General features: G+C 38.3%; 1 protein-coding gene across 1 annotated transcript in view; it reads left to right on the forward strand.

Annotated features, from left to right (window-relative positions):
* LOC122801037 (coagulation factor IX-like) overlaps positions 1-19864 on the forward strand; it is a 255068-nt gene that overhangs the window by 45555 nt on the left and 189649 nt on the right. The window contains exon 3 of the mRNA XM_044070500.1: positions 2602-2626. Coding sequence (XP_043926435.1) covers positions 2602-2626 — 25 coding nt within the window. The remainder of the gene's footprint in view (positions 1-2601; positions 2627-19864) is intronic.

Consider the following 19864-nt stretch of genomic DNA (forward strand, 5'->3'; position numbering starts at 1 on the left):
TTTTAGTTACTGCATTCAGGTTGAAAATGGGCCTATAATTTTGAGAGGAGGAAGAGGATGTGATTTCTGGAAAAGGCATGGTTGTGACATGTTTGAATTGTGGTGGAATTATTCCTTTAGTAATACAAGCCAAAGAGAACTATAATAGCTTTTTGACAATACAATGGCTGACACTGTTATGAATTTTGAATATAAGGAGTGTGATTTGGGGCTGTGTTTAGTTGCAAGGGTCTTCAATTGTATTTTGTCTAATTTACAGGCAATTAAGTAGCAGCAGTATGAGCCTTGGGATAAAGCAGGTAGAGGGTAAGAATTATTGGTGATAAGTGCACATTAAGATTGAAAAATGGCAATATACTACTGAGGTGCTGATGAGTATATGGGCTGCTCAATTTCTACACTGTAGATTATGGTCCAAGTTTGAGTTTGTTGAGGTCTTATGACTGCCTACAGTATACTTAATAGTCCTCTAAACAGCTTTGAATTTATTTATTTTTACTTATTTTACATTTGTTGACAGGGATAGTCCAGCTGGATATATGTCCATTTTCAGCGGAGGCCTGGCGAGAAAACCTCCAGATAACACAGATAGAACATAACAGATATGAGTCAAACATATTTACAAAGCCCTCTAGTAGGTACTCACAATATACACAGTGTGTAACAGTATACAAAAACAACAGGTTGCAGTAACCTATTATGAGCAAGAGATGCGTACAATATTAATTTAAATAAGGCATTGAATAAGTAGTGGTTAATCAGTGTTAGTACAGGGACAAAGCCAATGCTCTTTAAAATACTGTTTGAGGCCTTTTTTGAAGAGACTTAAAGAAGGTTCGAGGGTAAGGTTAGATGGAAGTGAATTCCAAGTTTTACCAACAACGTTAGCAAACAGGGAGTCGCCAGCTGAGTTAATGGCTTTGTGGGTTTGAACCAACAGTTTATTGGATGATCGTAGTTGCCTTGATTTACTGTATGGCTTTATGATATTTTTGAGTGCCGAAGTATTTTCAGGGTGATACAGAATTTTGTGTGCTACTATAAGCTGATTGAACAGAAGTAGGCTAAGCAGTTCTAGCCACCCAAGAAGACTGAGGTTTTGACAGTGATGTGTCCTATATGTTGAGCATATGGCAAATCTTTCAATATGGTTGTAACAGTGAGAGAGCTTACTAAGTTCAGTTTTGCTCAAATTGGAGAGTATGGGGGAGGCATATAGAAGGGTAGGGAGTAGGTGTGAGCGGGCAATGGCAGTCCTAGCTAATGGAGTTAGAAAAGGTTTGTTTCTATATAATGATCCAAGCTTCTTATTAATGTTTTTTTATAGTTTTATTGATATGCAGATCAAATTTGAGATTATTATCCACTATCACTCCTAAAAGCTTAGTATGGTCATCTGGAGAGATAGAGGTACTGTTGCTGGATGTTATGGAAAAGGAAATGGGGTGGATCTCTTGGTGGGGGTAAACAGGAGCAGTTTAGTTTTGTTGGGATTTAACAACAAACAGTGATTATAGAGCCAATTTTCAACTGTGTTAATTGTGTTTTGTGTTAAGGTTTGCAGGTCTAAAGGAGAGTAGGCCATACAGATCAATGTGGAATTGTCTGCATATTGAATGGAGGTTGTATCAGGGATGGCAGTATGAAGATTGTTGATGAAGATAGAAAAGAGTAGAGGACCTAGAATAGAGCCCTGAGGGACACCAAGGGTGAGAGGTAGCAAGGTGGACAGTTTTCTCTGCCATAATACAGCCTGCTGTCTGCCATTCGGATAGGATAGGAACCACTGAATAGCATGGTTATCTAGGGAGATGGATTTTTGGGAATGGGTGAGTAATTTGTGGTTGGCCATATCAAAGGCCTTCGACACGTCTAGAAATAGGGCCGAAGATAGCCTGTTGTTGTTCCTATTTTGGAATATGGTATTTGTTAAAGAAAGGAGGGCAGAGGTAGTGCTGTGATATGGCCTAAAGCCATGTTGAGAGTTGGCAAGCAGACTGTTCTGAATGAGATAGTCCATAAGCTGCTTATGAATGCACTTCTCCATTAATTTGGCTAGTGGTGAGAGAATGGCAATGGGTCTGTAGCTGGACAGTTCTGTTGAACTTCCACCTTTGTGGAGTGGGATAACATGGGGTATTTTTCAGATTGAGGGGATAGCTCTATCAGTTAGTGTTCTATTGATTGGATACTGGACATAATAGTCTGTTTCCCCCAAGAAGCATAAAGGCTGTCTTTTTACTGTTAAAGAAATTCACAAAAACTATTTGTGGCAGGTTTTCTTGAGCCATTTGGGTGAAGACATGAACTACTGCAGTTTGGAGGATCGTTTAAAGCCTGTGCTAAATGAAACATGACGCTAAATGAAGGGGACAGATTCCTTTATTCTCCCCTTGCTTATTACTGCTCCTTGGTTACCTTTAAAAAGAGGCCCTTGTTCCTTCATGGGTCACCTGGTTAGCAAAAGAATAAAATAAAAAAAAAGAAAGAAAATAAAATGAATAGAAAGGTAAAGCACATAAAATATGCAATGAGCAAGTATGAAATCAAAGGATATTGCATTGTTCAACTAATTAACAATTCTTTCTGTTCTTTGTGCAGCTGGAATTCTGGTATCAGTACAGAGGTAAGTGAGTTCTGCATACTCAGTGTATCTATATATTTATTTTTGTTTGCCTATCTACTTATTTGTTAGTTTGCTCATTTGCTGAAGTAGATAAGTTAAATGATCCTTCACAGAACCTTTTCAGCCATATATGGGCAGCAAGGGTAAGGATAATTGTGTGAGTGTATAGCTCCAGGATTGCTCTACAGTAGATAAAGAGTGAATTCATCACTTCCCTCGTTTCGCAGTCTTACACAGAAAATTAGCTAGCAATGTGTGACCGGATGATTTTTCAATCAGCTGTACTGACTTTTTTTTCTGTGAAATCTGACCATCTAAATGATATTCATAGAGAAAGATATACAGAGATACCTACATTATATCAACAGTTTGTTTTTGTTGAATCATGAAAGTGCTGGTACGTTTCATCAAAAGCCATGTGTTTGAAAAATGTTGTCTTCTTTTCTTTTTTTGATAGATTGCAGAAAAGTGAGTACTGGAAACATTTACTTTTTTCCCCTCTGTAGTGCAGTCTCAGAGTTGGTATAAATAATAATTAGCAGGGAGTGTGGGGGCTGTTTTTGATGTATTGCTTTGCAAACCTATGCACATGGCCATCATGCAAACTCCACACAGATGGTAGCTGGGGCTCAGGCTTAGATCAAAGATCCCAGTGTTATAAAGCAGAGGCCTTAACTACTGAGACTATAAATTCTTGGTGATGGTATCAGGCTGACTGTTCTATAACATTTGCATACTGATTAAGTGGAGTGTTCTGTTTTGGCATAGGAAGATGGAGCAAATTTAGGAAACAGCTGGCATCAGAGACCAATGAATAATCACAAGTCAGTCCAAATATAGAGAGCCTCAAATATTCCCATGGTGAGGGGGTCAAGGTCTCCAGTGTCTTGGGACAGTAAGTCTTGCACCCACTGGAGGATGTTTCATAAGGGCCACATCACCCCTCTGTCGCAATCTTTGCCATAGTCACCACAAGGTCATGGATGTTGGCTTTACGGAATGCCACATGCAGGGTAACCACAGACATGGATCCACTGTTCCCACCCTGTGAAGAGGTCTTTGGGTGGGTAGGGGGTATCCGGCATCCTTCCAATACTTTAGTTGGCTATAGTAGAAATGTTCCAGAGATGTCTGAACCTGCAGAAAACAAAAATAGAAAGCAAAAATAAAATTAGAGAGAGAAAGAGAGAGAGAGAAAAAAAAACAGATGAGCAGATGGAGACAAAAAAAAAACCTCAAAATGTTAAATAGCAAATGCATTTTATTTCAATGAGACAAAAATCAGAACAGTAACATTTTTATTCAGTAATGTTAAACTGTCAGAAATTAAATATATTTTGAATTTAGTAACTTCATCAGTAAATAGTGACAAGTAATAGTTCTGTTTCATGTCTATTTTCACCTAAAACTAATTCATCTTTGTAACAGTTAATTTTCTTTACCATGACTGAATATACGAATTTCTGTAATGAAATTGCATAACTCTTCTGTGATTAAGTACTTTAAAAGCAAATAGTAAAAATTACTGATTCAGGTTGAATATCTACAAATACAAATATAATTTGTTGCCTTTGTCCTAAAAAAATATAAAAAAAAAAAAAATAAGTAAATAAATAAGTAAAAAATATTGCAGTCATTCTGTTAGTAACGTTCCAAAGATTTAAGTTTTAAAACTGGAGCTATACTAATCATGTCGTTCAAGCCGAGGTGCCTGTAGGAATAAAGATTATTCTGTAACAGGGAGATACAACTGTCAGACAGCAGGAATTATTTACGAAACTAGATTTCAACATTGTGAGGCTTATTATATAGGAAAAACTGAGCAAAAGCTGCATACCGCATTTACGAGCATGTTTATGAAATCAGAAAGAAAAAAATCACCAATGCCCTTTATAGGCATCTTATGATGAATGAAACACATGACTTTAAGTTTAGTGTATTAGAGAAGGTGTAGAAGTGTCTGAGGGGTGGTCCATGGTCAATTTTCTTGGAGCAACAGGAGCTTATTTGGCAGATCAAGCTGGAAGCCTACACAATCTATTTGTATTTGTATATATTCCCTTTGTTATGGTGTGTATATGCCTTTAAATTTCTGACTTCAGCTTTCTGGTTGATGTAATGGATTGTGGGTGTGTTTCTAATTTCATGGAGGGAGATTTAAACAGTTCTGTTTGGATTTTTAAATGTATTTGAAGACGTTTTTGATGTACAAAAATGAAAGCGCTTATACTTTAAAGGATTAAAGCTGATTTTACAAGAAAACTCTTTGGTTGGATGTCTCATTCTCCATGGTCCTGTGGACTGTGTTTTTTTTTTTTGCTGCTTTGTTTGCTGGGTCTGCCCTTTTCAACAATTTATCCAATAAATCCTGTCATTGGAGCAACTCAGCATCAAACTCACAAACTAGCACTTATTCTTGATCACTGGGGCTGTCACCCACACCATTGCTGAGGGACACTGTATATGATACCTTCCGAACATACCTCTCAAACTCTTATCACAAGAATTCTGGACAAAGCCAACTGGGGGGTCAAGAGTTTAAATTACAAAAATAATTTAAGGATTGCTCCTATAAACTTAGAAAGTTGATAGGAACACAGGTTTTGCATTACCATGCATTCTCTGAAGTATATGAAGTGTTAAGGTACCAAATAACTTTCAGTTAAGACAGTTCAGCAGAGAATAACAATCTGCTTGATTGCACAAAAAGATGCATTTTGGAGACTAGAATCAAGATCCCTTCTCCTTAACCTACAAGAATCAACATATTTTATACATTTTTTCATTAAAAGTAACACTATTGTAATAATTGTAAAAGTGCCACTGAGCAATTAAAAATGAAACTACAACATTCATTTTGCTGACCAAAATCTCCTGACCACTTGTTTATAACATTCCATATTAGGAATTAATTCCAAATCCCATGATACGAGTTTCTCCTCGGAACAAATCGTATACCTTTCTAATACTTTTCTAAGCCTGTCAGTACTTGCTAATATTAGACTAGAAGCAAAATACAGTCTGAATACTGTAAATAATCATCAGTAATACATTCAATATTATGTATATGTTATATTGTGCTCAATTTCTCCTGATCCTTTATATAGTTTATCATATATTTTACTAAAACCTTGCAACTCTTTATCTTCATCTTCTACTGAACTATGATTTGTAATAACAGTGGTCAGTGGTACAGTTTCAGTTTATTTATGTGTTGATCAACATTCTCTCTGGATTTTAAAATGCATGCTTTAAGCATTAAAAGAAGAAAGCCTAGCATAATTATTATAATAACACAAAAAATAAATAAATAAAATCCCTCCTCCCCATCCAGAGAAAGGGTTGGTTAACAATGCCCATTGAGAACTATCAGCTTCTTTGACATGTGAATATTCAGCAGCTTTCTGAATTATTTCTAGGTCAGTATGGATACTACTGATGTTGTGAATGAAAGAGCAGCAGTCCGTTTCAATGAATGCAGATGTATCCCTATAGACAGAAGGCTAAAGTCAAGTGCCATGTGATTCTGTAGCTCCACACTGCACAGTGCAGTCAGTTCTTGGGTTATCTAATTAATAGACTCAGAAGTGGAATTACTTACTGTTTCCAGGAGCTTAGATAATTTCCTAAGGTCCCAGATAGATTTCACATAAGCTTGTATAATGCCTGCTCCAGAAATTATCACATCACCAAAATCCATGTGGGCAAGCCCCCTTTAAAAGCAATTTGTTGCACAGTATTATGATATACCAGGAGGCATCTATTTTACCAGCTGGGTTAGGAATGTCTTTAGTGTCTCTCTTGTAATGAACATTATGAATCTTTCATTCTGGTAAAGCAGCTGTATGTTGAATAGCTGGAATAACACAACCAATATAATAACAACCAGACTAGTCTGTAGGTAACCAGGGATAAGCTAGATTTCCACAAATATAATAATATTCATCTAATGCTACCATGCAATGTCTTCCTGCCCCATCAGTGGCATAGCTATTGTTTGTGCTGCTTGGGGTGGACTTTGAGTTTGGCCTCTGGTCTAAGACCACACCCCTCATAGGTTCATAGGTTCATAGATTAGTACTAAGCTAACTGCCCTTGTGAGACATTTTAAGCCTAGCCAATTATCCCTTGTGAGACTCAAACCCTGCACCTTGTGTTTGTAAGGCAAACACCTTAACCATTAGGCCACCCTCCCACGACATATTTTATGAGGCACAGACAAAAATACAGCATTGCCACTTATCCATTTTTTCCAGCTATCCAGAAATCAAACCAATTGTCTGGAAGTCTGCTGCCTATAACCCTGCCCATTTTCCACCCATTACCCGTCCACTCTCTAACCATTTTCTGATGTCACTGTGATGTCACCTGATAGGGGACTCCCTCTTTTTCCATTCCTGGTGCCTTCTTTCTGCTGATTTACTATGCTTATCTGTAGAAAAAAGTATAGTAAATCCACAGGTTTAATAAACTCCGATAGTCTGTTTCTTTTTTTGAAAGAGAAAACAAGAGTTTGTACAGTGTTTTTCAGACTTCCAGACAATTGGTTTGATTTCTGGATAGCTGGAAAAAATGGATAAGTGGCAATGCTGTATTTTTGTCTGTGCCTCATAAAATATGTCATTTTCGTGCAAATCACGGAGGACTGAAGTCACTAAATAATTACACATATTTGAATTTCATGCTTCAAATCCTTGAGAAAATGTATGCTAACACAAATCCTGTTATTCTAGCAAGCAACATTCATTGTAAGGGCATGAAAACCCACATTCATTTTGCATCTGGCCAGTGGAGGACTAAGCTTACCTCTTGGCTGTTTTCAAACCATAGACTCCTTACACATTTTTAGGGCCATGTATACATGTATGCATTCGTTGATTCACCTTCCTGATTGTATTAAATTATATTCGTTGTAGAATACAGCACCACTTGTTAGAATGTGTTTTAAATTTGTAGTTTTGAACAGTCTTCTAGTAAGCAATGAAACAAAATGTATGAACCAATAATGACAAAACTACCTATTTCAGAAAATTTCAACAATAAAAGGCCACTCAAACTTCTGTCATTACAATCCACCATTATCAGTAAATGAGCAAATCAATGCAGAAGTAAGTCATATAAATAATTCCACATTAAAGGGATCTGTAACTAATGAAGAGGTTGCTGCTAGCAAACAACTTTATAGTTCATTGTTTCATCTACAAATAAAGTACCCGTTACCCTCGACAAATAAATTGCCAATGTTACATTAAAAAAATGGTAAGCTAATAATATTGCAATAAGGAATGGATGGCAAATGATAACAGGTTCATAGTTACTAGGCAACTCTTCCAAAGGAGGACATTCACAGGACTGCAGCATCCGCTCCCTTTAAAGTACAACACAGTGATCCATGTGCCTACTGTGAGAGTAGAACGCACAACCTTCTGCATCAAAAGCAAGTATACTACCTGTTGTGCTACTAACAATGCAAACAACTTAGCATAAGCAGCACTAAACTCCTCTTCCCCTGAAGCTCTCAGCTCCTTGTAAAATCCATTTCACACTCAACTAAATCTTTCAACTTTGCAGCACAAGAAATCTGGAAAAAGGCAAAATGTATTTGGGGGGGGGGGCAAGGCCCCAAAAACCAAGGACACATTTTAAATATTGCTTGTATAATCTTAGATAGTTGCTAAAATAAAGTGTTTTGTGTTACCATGTGTTTCATGAGAGATAGGAAGACTGAAATTTAAAGGACTATCATTATTTAGTGAATTCAGTTCTCACTGATTTGCCAGAAAACCACAAATTTTAAGAGGAACAGACCAAAAGTATGAGCCAAGTAATCTGAATAGCTGAAAGCTATTGACTCAACTCCCTGAATCAGAAGTGGTGGTATAGGGAGAGAATTCAGATTCTTGATTCTTTTACCTAAGGTACAGGGTTTGAGCCTGAATAGCACTAACCACCAAGGTATACCTAACTGGGGTATTTTATATACACACACTAATAAAACTGTTGCATGATGAATCAGTAAACTCTCCTTTCCATAAGGAAGCAGCACTCGGAGGGGGGGGGTCAACATAACTCTTGGGCACAAATGTGATCACACATACTTATAGGAGAGCTAGTATTAACATCTGTATGCTTTCCATGTTAGGGTGCGACACATGGGTCCTCCTTTAACCACGTCCTTAAAGAAGACAAAATCTGTGTTGATTATTTTTTTTCCCCCAAGAGATAGGTCTTGCAGCTGTAAATGTGGGGGGGGGTTTGCTCCCTCCCCCTCACTCTATGGTTCTGGCACCTTTGTATTGTATCCAATCAGCAAGGAAATTTTAAATAGCTCTGCACTCAGTGCTTGATTGCAGAATTGTACTCTCAATCAAAGGGCTGGAAAACAAAAACGCTGATGTTCCCAGTGTGTTTAGAAAGACATGGAAGAGCTTCAAAATAAATGAAAACAAGTAGATGACAAGAGTAAGACAAGAACATAAAGTTTCCCCTCTTTCATTATACAAATGGCATGTATTGTGTCCACCCAGAAAAGGGTTTTAAATAGCCTGCACACAAGATGTTCTGTACAGCACACTGAAGTTTATTTAAAAGTGCCGCCCAGGGTAGACCACCCCTCTCACCACCACCACCCCCCAGCTACCCCACTGAGTCCCATCATAAATATTCTAAGTAAAATAAAAAAATTGCAAGTATTAATTCTGACAAAAAGTGTTCCATTTTGTGATAGCAAACATATGTTTTAGCAGTTATTGCTAGATAAAGTGGCATTACAGTAAACGGGGTAGAAACATGTTTATTCCTCTGATTTTTTTAAGCAAGAAAAATAAGGCAAAATGCAGTATGAAGCTCAGAATCCATCACTGATATAGGACTCAGTGGATTACCCCCATCATGTACAGTAGGAATATGTATCAATCACTGGTATAGGAATCAATGGATTACCCCCATCATATACAGTAGGAATATGTATCAGACACTAGTATAGGAATCAATGGATTACCCCCATCATATACAGTAGGAATATGTATCAGACACTGGTATAGGAATCAGTGGCTTGCCCGCATCTTGTACAGTAGGAATATGTATCAGCCACTGGTATAGGAATTAATAGATTACACCTATCATGTACAATAGAAATATGTATCAGACACTAGTATAGGAATCAATGGATTACCCCCATCATATACAGTAGGAATATGTATCAGACACTGGTACAGGAATTAATAGATTACACCTATCATGTACAATAGAAATATGTATCAGACACTAGTATAGGAATCAATGGATTACCCCCATCATATACAGTAGGAATATGTATCAGACACTGGTATAGGAATCAGTGGCTTGCCCGCATCTTGTACAGTAGGAATATGTATCAGCCACTGGTATAGGAATTAATGGATTACACCTATCATGTACAATAGAAATATGTATCAGACACTAGTATAGGAAGCAATGGATTACCCCCATCATATACAGTAGGAATAAGTATCAGACACTGGTATAGGACTTAATGGATTACCCCCATCATATACAGCAGGAATAAGTTTCAGACACTGGTACAGGAATTAATGGATTACCTCCATCATGTACAGTAGGAATATGTGCACAAATCTAGTACTTGCTAACACTGAGAGTCTGTGCATAAGTATGTAAGGCAGCAGAAAAAGTATTAAATTTAGGATGCCACTCAAGTGCTCTCAGTTCATTTCTAACCAAACACCTGTCTCTGTTTTTAGCAAAGCATGTGTGTAAGAAATTATTCAGTACTTACAGTTCCAATGGTTGCAGAGGACGAAGCACTTATAGTTCCAGGTGGCAAGAGCAGGTGAAACAAAATGAAACTAGCCTCAGAAACAAAGGGAAACCACAAAGCCTTCTTCAGGTACATCAGGAACCTCCATGTCAAAGCCCAGGTTTTTTCTGAATTAGTACTCAACGGTACCACTTACACTGATTCTGTTGTCTTAGCCAACCTGCTGGCTTCAGCGCAAACTTTACCCCCTGTCCCCCCAAAGGCCCATTCGACATCCCTGATATTTGTCCCACACCTCACATCTCCTTAGATCAAGTGTTAAAGGCCCTATCCAAGGCAAAGAATGCAGCTTCCATGGAACCTGATAGTATCCCAGGCTGTATTCTGCACTATCTCCATCAAGAACTAGCTTCACCACTGAGCACCCTATTCAACCACAGCCTAAGTACAGGCTTCATTCCAGCAGAGTGGATAACTGCCATTGTCATCCCCTTGCACAAAGGTGGTGCCACTACTGACCCTGAAAACTATTGCTCCATTAGCTTGACAAGTCTGATTTGTAAAGCCATGGAGCATATTATTATGGACCTCATAAACAAGGACATAGGCACTCTCCAAGCAATTGACCCCACCCATTTCAGATTCATCAAAGGCAGAGCTTGCCTCTTGAACCTGGTTGACTTTTATGAGACTGTCACCAAGGCCCCGGATGAGGGAAAGTCAGTACATACATCTTACCTTGACTTGGCCAAAGCTTTTGACACAATCCCCCCACTCGGGCATCATCGAAAAGACAACACAACTTGATGTAAATCACTATCTCATGAAGTGGACAGCCAAATGGCTCACTGATAGGACCCACAAGGTCAAAATAGATGCCTCCATCTCTGACAACAGACCTGTCATTAGTGGTGTTCCCCAGGGATCTGTCTTGGGATCCCTACTGTTTGGCATATACTTCTCAGAGGTCCAGACAGAGACAAAAGGCTTGTAGCTGGCCAAGTTTGTGAACGACTGTAAGTTGGGTGCTGTCATTGACTCCCCAAATGATGGTAACATACTACAAGAGGGTCTCACAGTAACAAATGACTTGTGCCAAAGTCATGGCCTTAAGTTAAATGCAAAAAAAGTATTATCATATCATTCGGCAAAAACACAGCCTCTACTGATTACCACATCAACGGCAACTGCCTAAGTATACAACCTGTGGTGAGAGACCTGGGTACACAGATTAACAATAATCTCACATCTGACCATCATGTAGTGGCAGTGGTCAGAAAAGCCTTTTACTTGGTTCATCTCAAAGGGATTGCATCCAGAAAAAAGGAGCTTATTACCTCTCTGTACTCCTCCCTCATTAGGCCAATAATTGAGTACAGCGCCCCGTTTGGTATGTACCTCTCCAAAGACCTGCACCAGCTGAAAAGGCCACAGAAATATCTCACAAAGAGAATCCATGGCCTCCAACACCTGCCCTTTCTGGACAGGCTCAAATCACTATCACTCTACTCAGTATCATACAGATTGCTTGCAGGCAATCTGTATCTCGCCTACAAGGCAATCTTGGACCCTGCCCTACTAGAGATGCTCCATATACATAAGTCTAACATGTCGCATATTACCCGCTCGACATGCTTAAATCTAATATGCAACATTACCAAAACCTGCTGGAGTGATAGGTTTGCCTCCCAGAGGCTGCCCCATCTCTGGAATAGACTTCCCATACACGTCAAACAGAGTACATCACAGACCCTCTTCAAGTGCAACCTTGATCAGTGGATGGGAAACCACAAATTTGTCCTAGGGGGTTCCACCTGTGTCCCTCATTGATTGAGGAGACAGCTGCTGACTGAGGTTTCTGTTTTGGGGATAAACATTTGGTTAGGCTTGTAAGGACCCCATGGCCATTAGTCTAGTAACCTCCTATGATCCTTTGAAAAACACAGTAATAGCAGTGATGATTATTCCCCAAGAAAAATAAGCATGTTGGGGCTGAAGTGGGTTGCAAAGAAATTGTAAACAATAATGTTGGGTGGGCTGTTCATTGTGCTAAAGAAATTGATCACCTAAAAGTCATCAACCAAGGGTCTTAATTGTAGATGATTTCAAAAGTGAACAGCACAGCAGATAATGTTGGCACTTTACAGCAGGAGATTCCCTGGTTCTGTTGTTGGCTTGCGGAGTCTGCATGTCCTCCCTGTGTTCGCATGGGTTTCCTCCAGGTGCTCCACCTACATTCCAAAGACAATGCAGTAGGTGAATTGTATATTCTAAAGTGGCCATAGGTGTGAGTGTGCATGGGAGTGTGTGATGTGAATGAATTACCATGACAGGCCTAGCCACCTAGCATGTGTAAACCTTGCCTCTAGATGACTGAAGTGACACCTAGACCCCATTGTGCAAAATGAGAAAAAGAGGTTGTGGAAATATGGATTTCAAAAGGAAATGCTGTCTGAATAAGGCAATGTTCAAATTGGTATCCAAAAGCAAGATTAATCAGTAATGTTGGAATTGGAAGCAAGAAAAAATGTCAGACTTGAAGAAGAATCCCTGGAAGTTGAATCAGACCAGGATGAGGTAAGATAATTATGTTTTCTAACTTTCTGGTCATACAACAAGGGTAACTTAACAGCATACAGTTCCAGATGCGAGGTAGATGGCAGATGCGGAATCTTGTTAGCTGGCAAACAGTTCACGATTGGTTTCAAATTTGGTATGAATGACAAAAGATCATGGGCTTTCACTTCTGGATGCAGCAATATCCCTGAATTGTTGTCTGGTCCATCTGGGAATAGGTTCTGCCAGTTCACATGGTCTGACATCAGTGGTTTTTCAGTTATATTCATCACAAGGGAAGGTCCTTTAGACATGCGGCACATGGATCTAGGTGGGGAGGCCCTCACAACAGATGGCAGTGGCAGTTGTGAGCAAAATCAAGTATGGTCCTTTCCATCTGGGTCTGAGTGAGTTTCTTTAGGGATACACTTTGACATACGTTAAATCTCCAGGATGCAGGGCATAGTTATCCTATGTTTTGGGTCATTGTGTTGCATGCAGAACAACACTATGGTATCTATGCAAAAGAGAACATAGGGATTTACAATAGAAAAGCACGGCTTCATCCATATCTTCAATTCTAAATTCTTGGGGGTGGGGGGGTGACAGGCATTCTCATGGGTCTACCCATGAGGATTTCATGAATAGACAATTTTCTAGGGGCACTTACTGCACTTCTAATACTAAACAAAATTAAAGACAATGCTACTGGCCATTTTGGACCAATTTCTTCACACATTTTATGTAGTCTGACCTCAATAGTCTGATTAGTTCTCTATACTGTCCCAGAAACCTGTGGTCTATAGGAACAATGGAACTGTAATATAACATTTAATTCTCTACAAAGCTGCTGTATTACTTGACAAGTAAAATTGTAACCTTGGTCAGACTGGGTGCTATAGGAAACACCAAATCAAGGAATCAATTCTGTCAGTAATGATTTTGTTACTGTGTGTAAATATGCTTCTATGTATCCAGAGAAAATGTTGACCTACACAAGGACATAGCTAAATTCCTGCACATGAGAGAGTTCAGTAAAGTGCTACTGAAGCAGGGACATCGGGAGGCACATGCACTGTACTGATTTCAGTACAACTTATTTAGAAAAGGGGGTAGTTTTTAACTGTGTGAAGCAGATCAGGAAATTATGGAGGTGTCTGTGTGTGTGTGTGTGTGTGTGTGTGTGTGTGTGTGTGTGTGTGTGTGTGTGTGTGTGTGTGTGTGTGTGTGTGTGTTGCTACATTATCTTTGGCACTGTCCTGAATGATTGTTAAGAAGCTTCAACATAAACGATAAACTGCTTCACAGTTATGTGCGATAAATAACATTTTCACAATTCACTTTTTTTTTCTTTTCAATAAGTTAGGCTTCTAGTATTTGTAGCTATGTTTAAATCAAAGGCTTCATGTTGTCAGCCCTTTTCTGTTATCGCATGTAGCCAAAATCTTCAATAAACTATTTTAATAAAATGTTTCTAAAAGGTCAAATAATAAATTCAGTTGATCAGCCCTGTAGTTCAAAGGGACAAAGCTAAAATTGCATCCCGGATTATATGTGTTTGACTAGCAACATGGGCAATACAAGGACTAGTCAGTTGAGGATGGGAGTAAGTGGCTGAAGCCAGCTCAGATATCCAGGGGAGGAGAGAGGCTACCTTGAATCACTGAAATAGCTTGGTCAGGGGGTTGTATATGTATGGAAATACACATACATCTGACAAATGCAGTGACTGCACAGCATATAAAGCTACAGCTGGATGGAGGAGGGGTAGGCCACACTCCTCAGCAGCAGTATGATGCTGCACCTGAATCCTTGATCTCCTCTGTGGCCATAGAGATATTGGTCAGGCTGAGCTTAGGAAAGGCTAAGGTAGGCCAGGTAGAAATATTGAATGAGAACAGGAGAGGTGGTAGTTGACTCATATAATTAAACCTTAAATATGATAAAAGTTCACTAAACTTAACACTAGTTGTAGTATGCTGCCTACAGGAATAATCATTATTTGCAAACTTGTCTCAGACTTTCAAAGTTCTTAAAGGTCAGCTCTAATCTCCATTTCATTTACCTTTCTAAGATTTTTATTCTATGTAAGAATGTTTTTATTAGCAAGTGTGTAAATGCCCCCACATAATACAACAGGTGTTTAGGCTCAAACCCTGTATCTTTGCTTCAGGGTAAGAAGAGCCTAAAGTCCCTAACCACCACCATTTCTGAACTTCGTTCAGATTTTTATTTCTAACAGTTGTGAGCTATGGTGAGAAGTGAAGTTGTATTCCCCAGTTGTGGTGAGAAGTGAGAACTGAAGTTGTATTCCCCCATTATTGTTTTTGTTGTTTGTCCAGGTTTTTTGTGCTAAGGTGTGAAGTGAGAACTGAATTTGTATTCCCTCATTATTGGCTTTGTTTGTCCAGGTTTTTTGTGCTAAGAGGTTGAGAGCTATCTAATAGCCATTAAGTTTCAGTCTTCTTATTTTTCAAACTGCTGATTTGGCATAGTGGTATGTTGCACTGACTGTAATGCATATGGTTCTGGGTTCAAGACATGCATGGTGGTAACACAGCATTTTATTCTAGCGACTTTCCAAAATTATACAGGCAATGTTTAAAATGTGTTCCTGGTTTTTGGGCTTTTGTCCCCCCCCCCCAATAAATGTTGGCTTTTTCCAGATTTCTTGTGCTGCAAAGTTCAGAGATACTGCTGAGTGTCGAGTACATTTTACAAAGAGCTGAGAGCTGCAGGGGAACTAAAGTTTAGTGCTGCTTATGTTGAGTCTGCTTATACTGTTAATAGCACAACAGGTAATGTACTCGCTTTTGATGCAGACGTCTGTGGGTTCTTCTCCCACTGTAGATAGTTGCATTGCTGATACTGTACTGTGTTGTGAAGGGGGGTGGATGCTGTAGTCCTTTTTGGTGAAGATATCTATAGTAACTATGAACTTGATATCAGTTTGCCATCCATTCCCTATTGCAATATTACTAGCATCATTTTTTTAATGCAACATAGGCAATTTATTCCTCAAGGGTAACAGGCACTTTATTTGTAGATGAAACAATGAAATATAAAGTTGTTTGCTAGCAGCAACCTCTTCATTAGTTACAGATTTCTTTAATGTGGAATTGTGTAGATGGCTTTTACTAGTTCAGAGATTGTGCATATTTACTGATACTGGTGGACTGTAGACGTTTGAGTAGACTTTTATGATGGAAATGTTCTGAAATGGGCTGTTTTGTCATTATTGGTGCATGCATTTTATTTCATTGTTTACTGGAAAAATGTTCAAAACAATAAATTTAAAATGCTCTCTAACAAATATACTGTATTGTAAAAGGAATATAATTTAATACAATCAGGAAGGTGTATGAATGAGCACGTGTATGTTCCATGTGCAAGGGGCCTATGATTTGAAAACAGCACAAAGTTAATCTTTATCTGCCACTGGCAAAATGTATTTTCTTTGAATGTGGGTTTCAATGCTGTTTCGATGAATGTGAGTTTCAAGGGCAGAGAAGTTTTAATGCTAAGTCTAGTTTCATTGTGAGACTGCATTGCTTTGTTTAGCAGATATTTATTGGTGTTCATGCTGTAAAATTCAAAATAAAACTTTTCTTGCAAATCATTTAGGAATTAAGTCACTAAATAATGACAGACATTAAGTTTCAGACGTCATAATCTTCAGAAAAATGCATGCTAAAGCAAGACCTGTTATTCTGTCAACTGTCTTAAGTTTATACAAGATCAATTTTTAGTACTCTTTGTATGTTCCCCCAATATATTTGGCCTTGTCCAGATTTCCTGCATTAAGAGGTTGAGAGGTATGTGCAAATAAATCACTTTATAGAATTAGGAATATCCAAACATCTCAACTGTCCCCAATTTTGGCTCAAAATGTTACTCCCCCCTAATAATCCCTCCGCAAAATAGCAATTTTGGAAGAAAACGTGGAGGGTTTACTTTTATAAATAACTGTAATGATCAGAGTTATACATTACTTTTATTTCAGAAATGCATGTAGATTCTCTAATTTTGTCAGCTGATCAAGTTAACAGTGCTCATATTAAAATGGTATCCCTTCTTTGACAGGTTTCCAGCTGTATTGTCTGGCAATTTTATATTTTTGCATCACATTTTTGGTCCGTTTTTCATAAAATTGTGGTTTTCTGGCAAATTAGTGGCAAATCATTAAAGACTGAAGTTAGAAAATAATGGCAGACATTTGAGTTTCAGATTTCATACCTTTCAGAAAATTCATACTAATGCAAGACCTACTACTATTCTATTACCTTTCTAAATTTATAAGGGCAATATTTAAAAAAAATGTCTATTTTTGGGCCTTTGCCTCAGTTTTATTTATGGGTTTGTTGCTCTAAGAGGTTGAGAGGTGTGTGTGTGTGTGTGTGTGTGTGTGTGTGTGTGTGGTAGGTAGCATACCTCTCAACTGTCCAAATTTTACAGATGTCCAGATTTTTGCCCCATATTTTTTGTCTGTTCCTCATAAATTTTGTGATTTTCTAGAAAATTTTCTAGAAAATCATTGAAGGCTGAAGTTGCTAAATAATGACACATTCCAGTTTCAGACTTCATGTCCTTTAGAAAAATTCATACTAGCACAAATCCTGTTATTCTAGCAACTTTCTCATACTAGCACAAATCCTGTTATTCTAGCAACTTTCTAAGTTCACGAGAGCACTATTTAATATCTGTCCCTGTTTATTTTAGGCTTTGTCCATATTTCTTGCACTAAGAGGTAGGTGGGGTGTGTGTGTGTGTGAATGAAACACCCTAGTTAGGTGTAGCATGTGGTTAGTAATTTACTCAAGCTCAAAACCTGTAACTTAGTTACAGAAAACAAAAGCATGAATCCTCTACCATGCTGCATTTTTCAAAGAACTGACTTTCAGGTTCATTTTCAATTCAAGGAACCGAGTTTGAGTGAATCTATATTATATTACTGAAGAGGCATTACAGCGAATGCCTCTTCATCGATACTAAAAGTGCAAACCATGAATTATGAGAATGGCCGTAGCTTGGCTGGGGAGGGGGGTAGCAGTTTGAGAGCTGTGAGTACAAATTTGAAAATCCTAGCTACACCCCTGTACTGAAGGGCATAGTAGGGTCCATAAGGCCTTTTCAATGATTGAAGAGGTGCAAGGACTGATTTAGACAAATTATGTTTAAATCAAATTACACAAGTATTTATAAACTATTGAGCAACTTCTGAGAAATGAGGGGCATACCAGTCAGTGGAAATTAGTTTTATTAGTGCATTTTTGCCCAAATGAAAAGGTTAGTGATAGATTTCAACCAATTGATTTAGAAAATTTAGTGGGGCTACTAATGGACCATCTGGATGGTGCCACAAAAGGTTCGGAGAGTGACTGCAGGCATTAGTTATCCACCTCCTTCTCCAGGGTGATCTGTCTGATCTGGAAAAGACAATAACACCTGTAAAGAAAAGTTATTTTCATTTAATAGCTACAAAAATATAGCCTGAACAGGATAAGACAATGCATCCTGTCTTGCCACCATATCTGAAAAACTGTTGCCTTTGGTTACAACAGATTAATCAGATTTATGTGTGGCACTTTTTACTACAGCTACCTCTCTTGGTAATCTAACAATTTATTAACAAAAACAACATTTTTAATAACTGCCCCTGCTGATGTTAAATAACCCTCTCTTTCCAAAGTGTATCAAAATAATGAAAAATACCATAGACATAGCGAGAATCAGAAAATATGGTCACTGAGCTTTGCCAGTTTTACATGCTTCAGTTATTGCTACTTTTTCAGCTACTTGAGCTAATACATTTCCATTTAAGTGTTCAGTTAATAAAATGTCTTGCGTGCAATTGGAAAAGGCTGCTGTGAGTTCACCATTACCTGTTCGAACACAGGAGCGATCGATGAAAAGAATGAGACCTGGATTCTGCAAAGGAACATCTTTCAAGTCTAATCTAGGAGGAAGCACAGGGGTAGCAACAGCTACACAAACATGTGGTCCTCCTTCATCATCTTTAGGGATTAAAAAAACAGGATAAGTGGTGGACATCGAATAATCTGTAAAGAAGAGTTATTAGACAATTGTCCTGCAGATAAATATTGCATTTTAGTCTCCAGTAACAAAGCTTCTATAGAATGCTGAACTACCACATAAGACTCATGCCTGAGAGTTGCAGTCACCATGTCTACAATGCATGCCATTGAGCATGGCGACATGGTGGTTACAGTGTTCACCGTCGTGGCCACCACCCTAAGGTACTGCAAGAAGGCTTCAGCTATAGGATCAAGATTTGTACTGAAATAAGAAACGGGTCTAAAACCGTAATTTCTACATTGTGCTAACAATCTTAATGCCATGTTTTTTTTCATTACAAAACAGTAAAAATCTCTTAGAAAAATCTGGTAACCTAAGTGCAGGAGGCTTTAAAAGCAACGTTTTCAATTGTACAAAAGCTTGTTTATGGTAATCCTGCCAGGGTAAAGGTCCAGAGGTATCTTTGTTTAATAATTCTAACAAAGGTTTTACCACTTCTGCATAGTTAAAATTCATTGTTGAGAGTAACCTGTTAAACCCAGAAATGCTCACAGCTGTTTCAGTGTAGTTGAGCATGGTGCACTTTGGATTGTATCAATTCATGACGGCAAAATCTGTGTAGCACCCTCTGAAATAAGCTGCCCCAAGTACTGAGCCTGTGAGTTTCATAAATGAAATTTGTTTTTATTGATTTTAAATCTCAATTCTGCTGAGTCAAAAGAAAATAGTGTCCTGTTTATAGGCATGTACAGGTCTTGAAGCAAATCATTTATATTTTGAATCAAAGTTGACCCACAAGGAAATTTAATCTTATATGATTCTTTCTTCATTTCTCTAGAGAAAAGGGTGGGAGATTCTACACACCCTTGCTATCATCTAGTCCAATTGTC

This window comes from Protopterus annectens, chromosome 4.part1, assembly GCF_019279795.1.
Source record: "Protopterus annectens isolate FY-2018-M chromosome 4.part1, PAN1.0, whole genome shotgun sequence".
NCBI classification, from domain to species: domain Eukaryota; kingdom Metazoa; phylum Chordata; order Ceratodontiformes; family Protopteridae; genus Protopterus; species Protopterus annectens.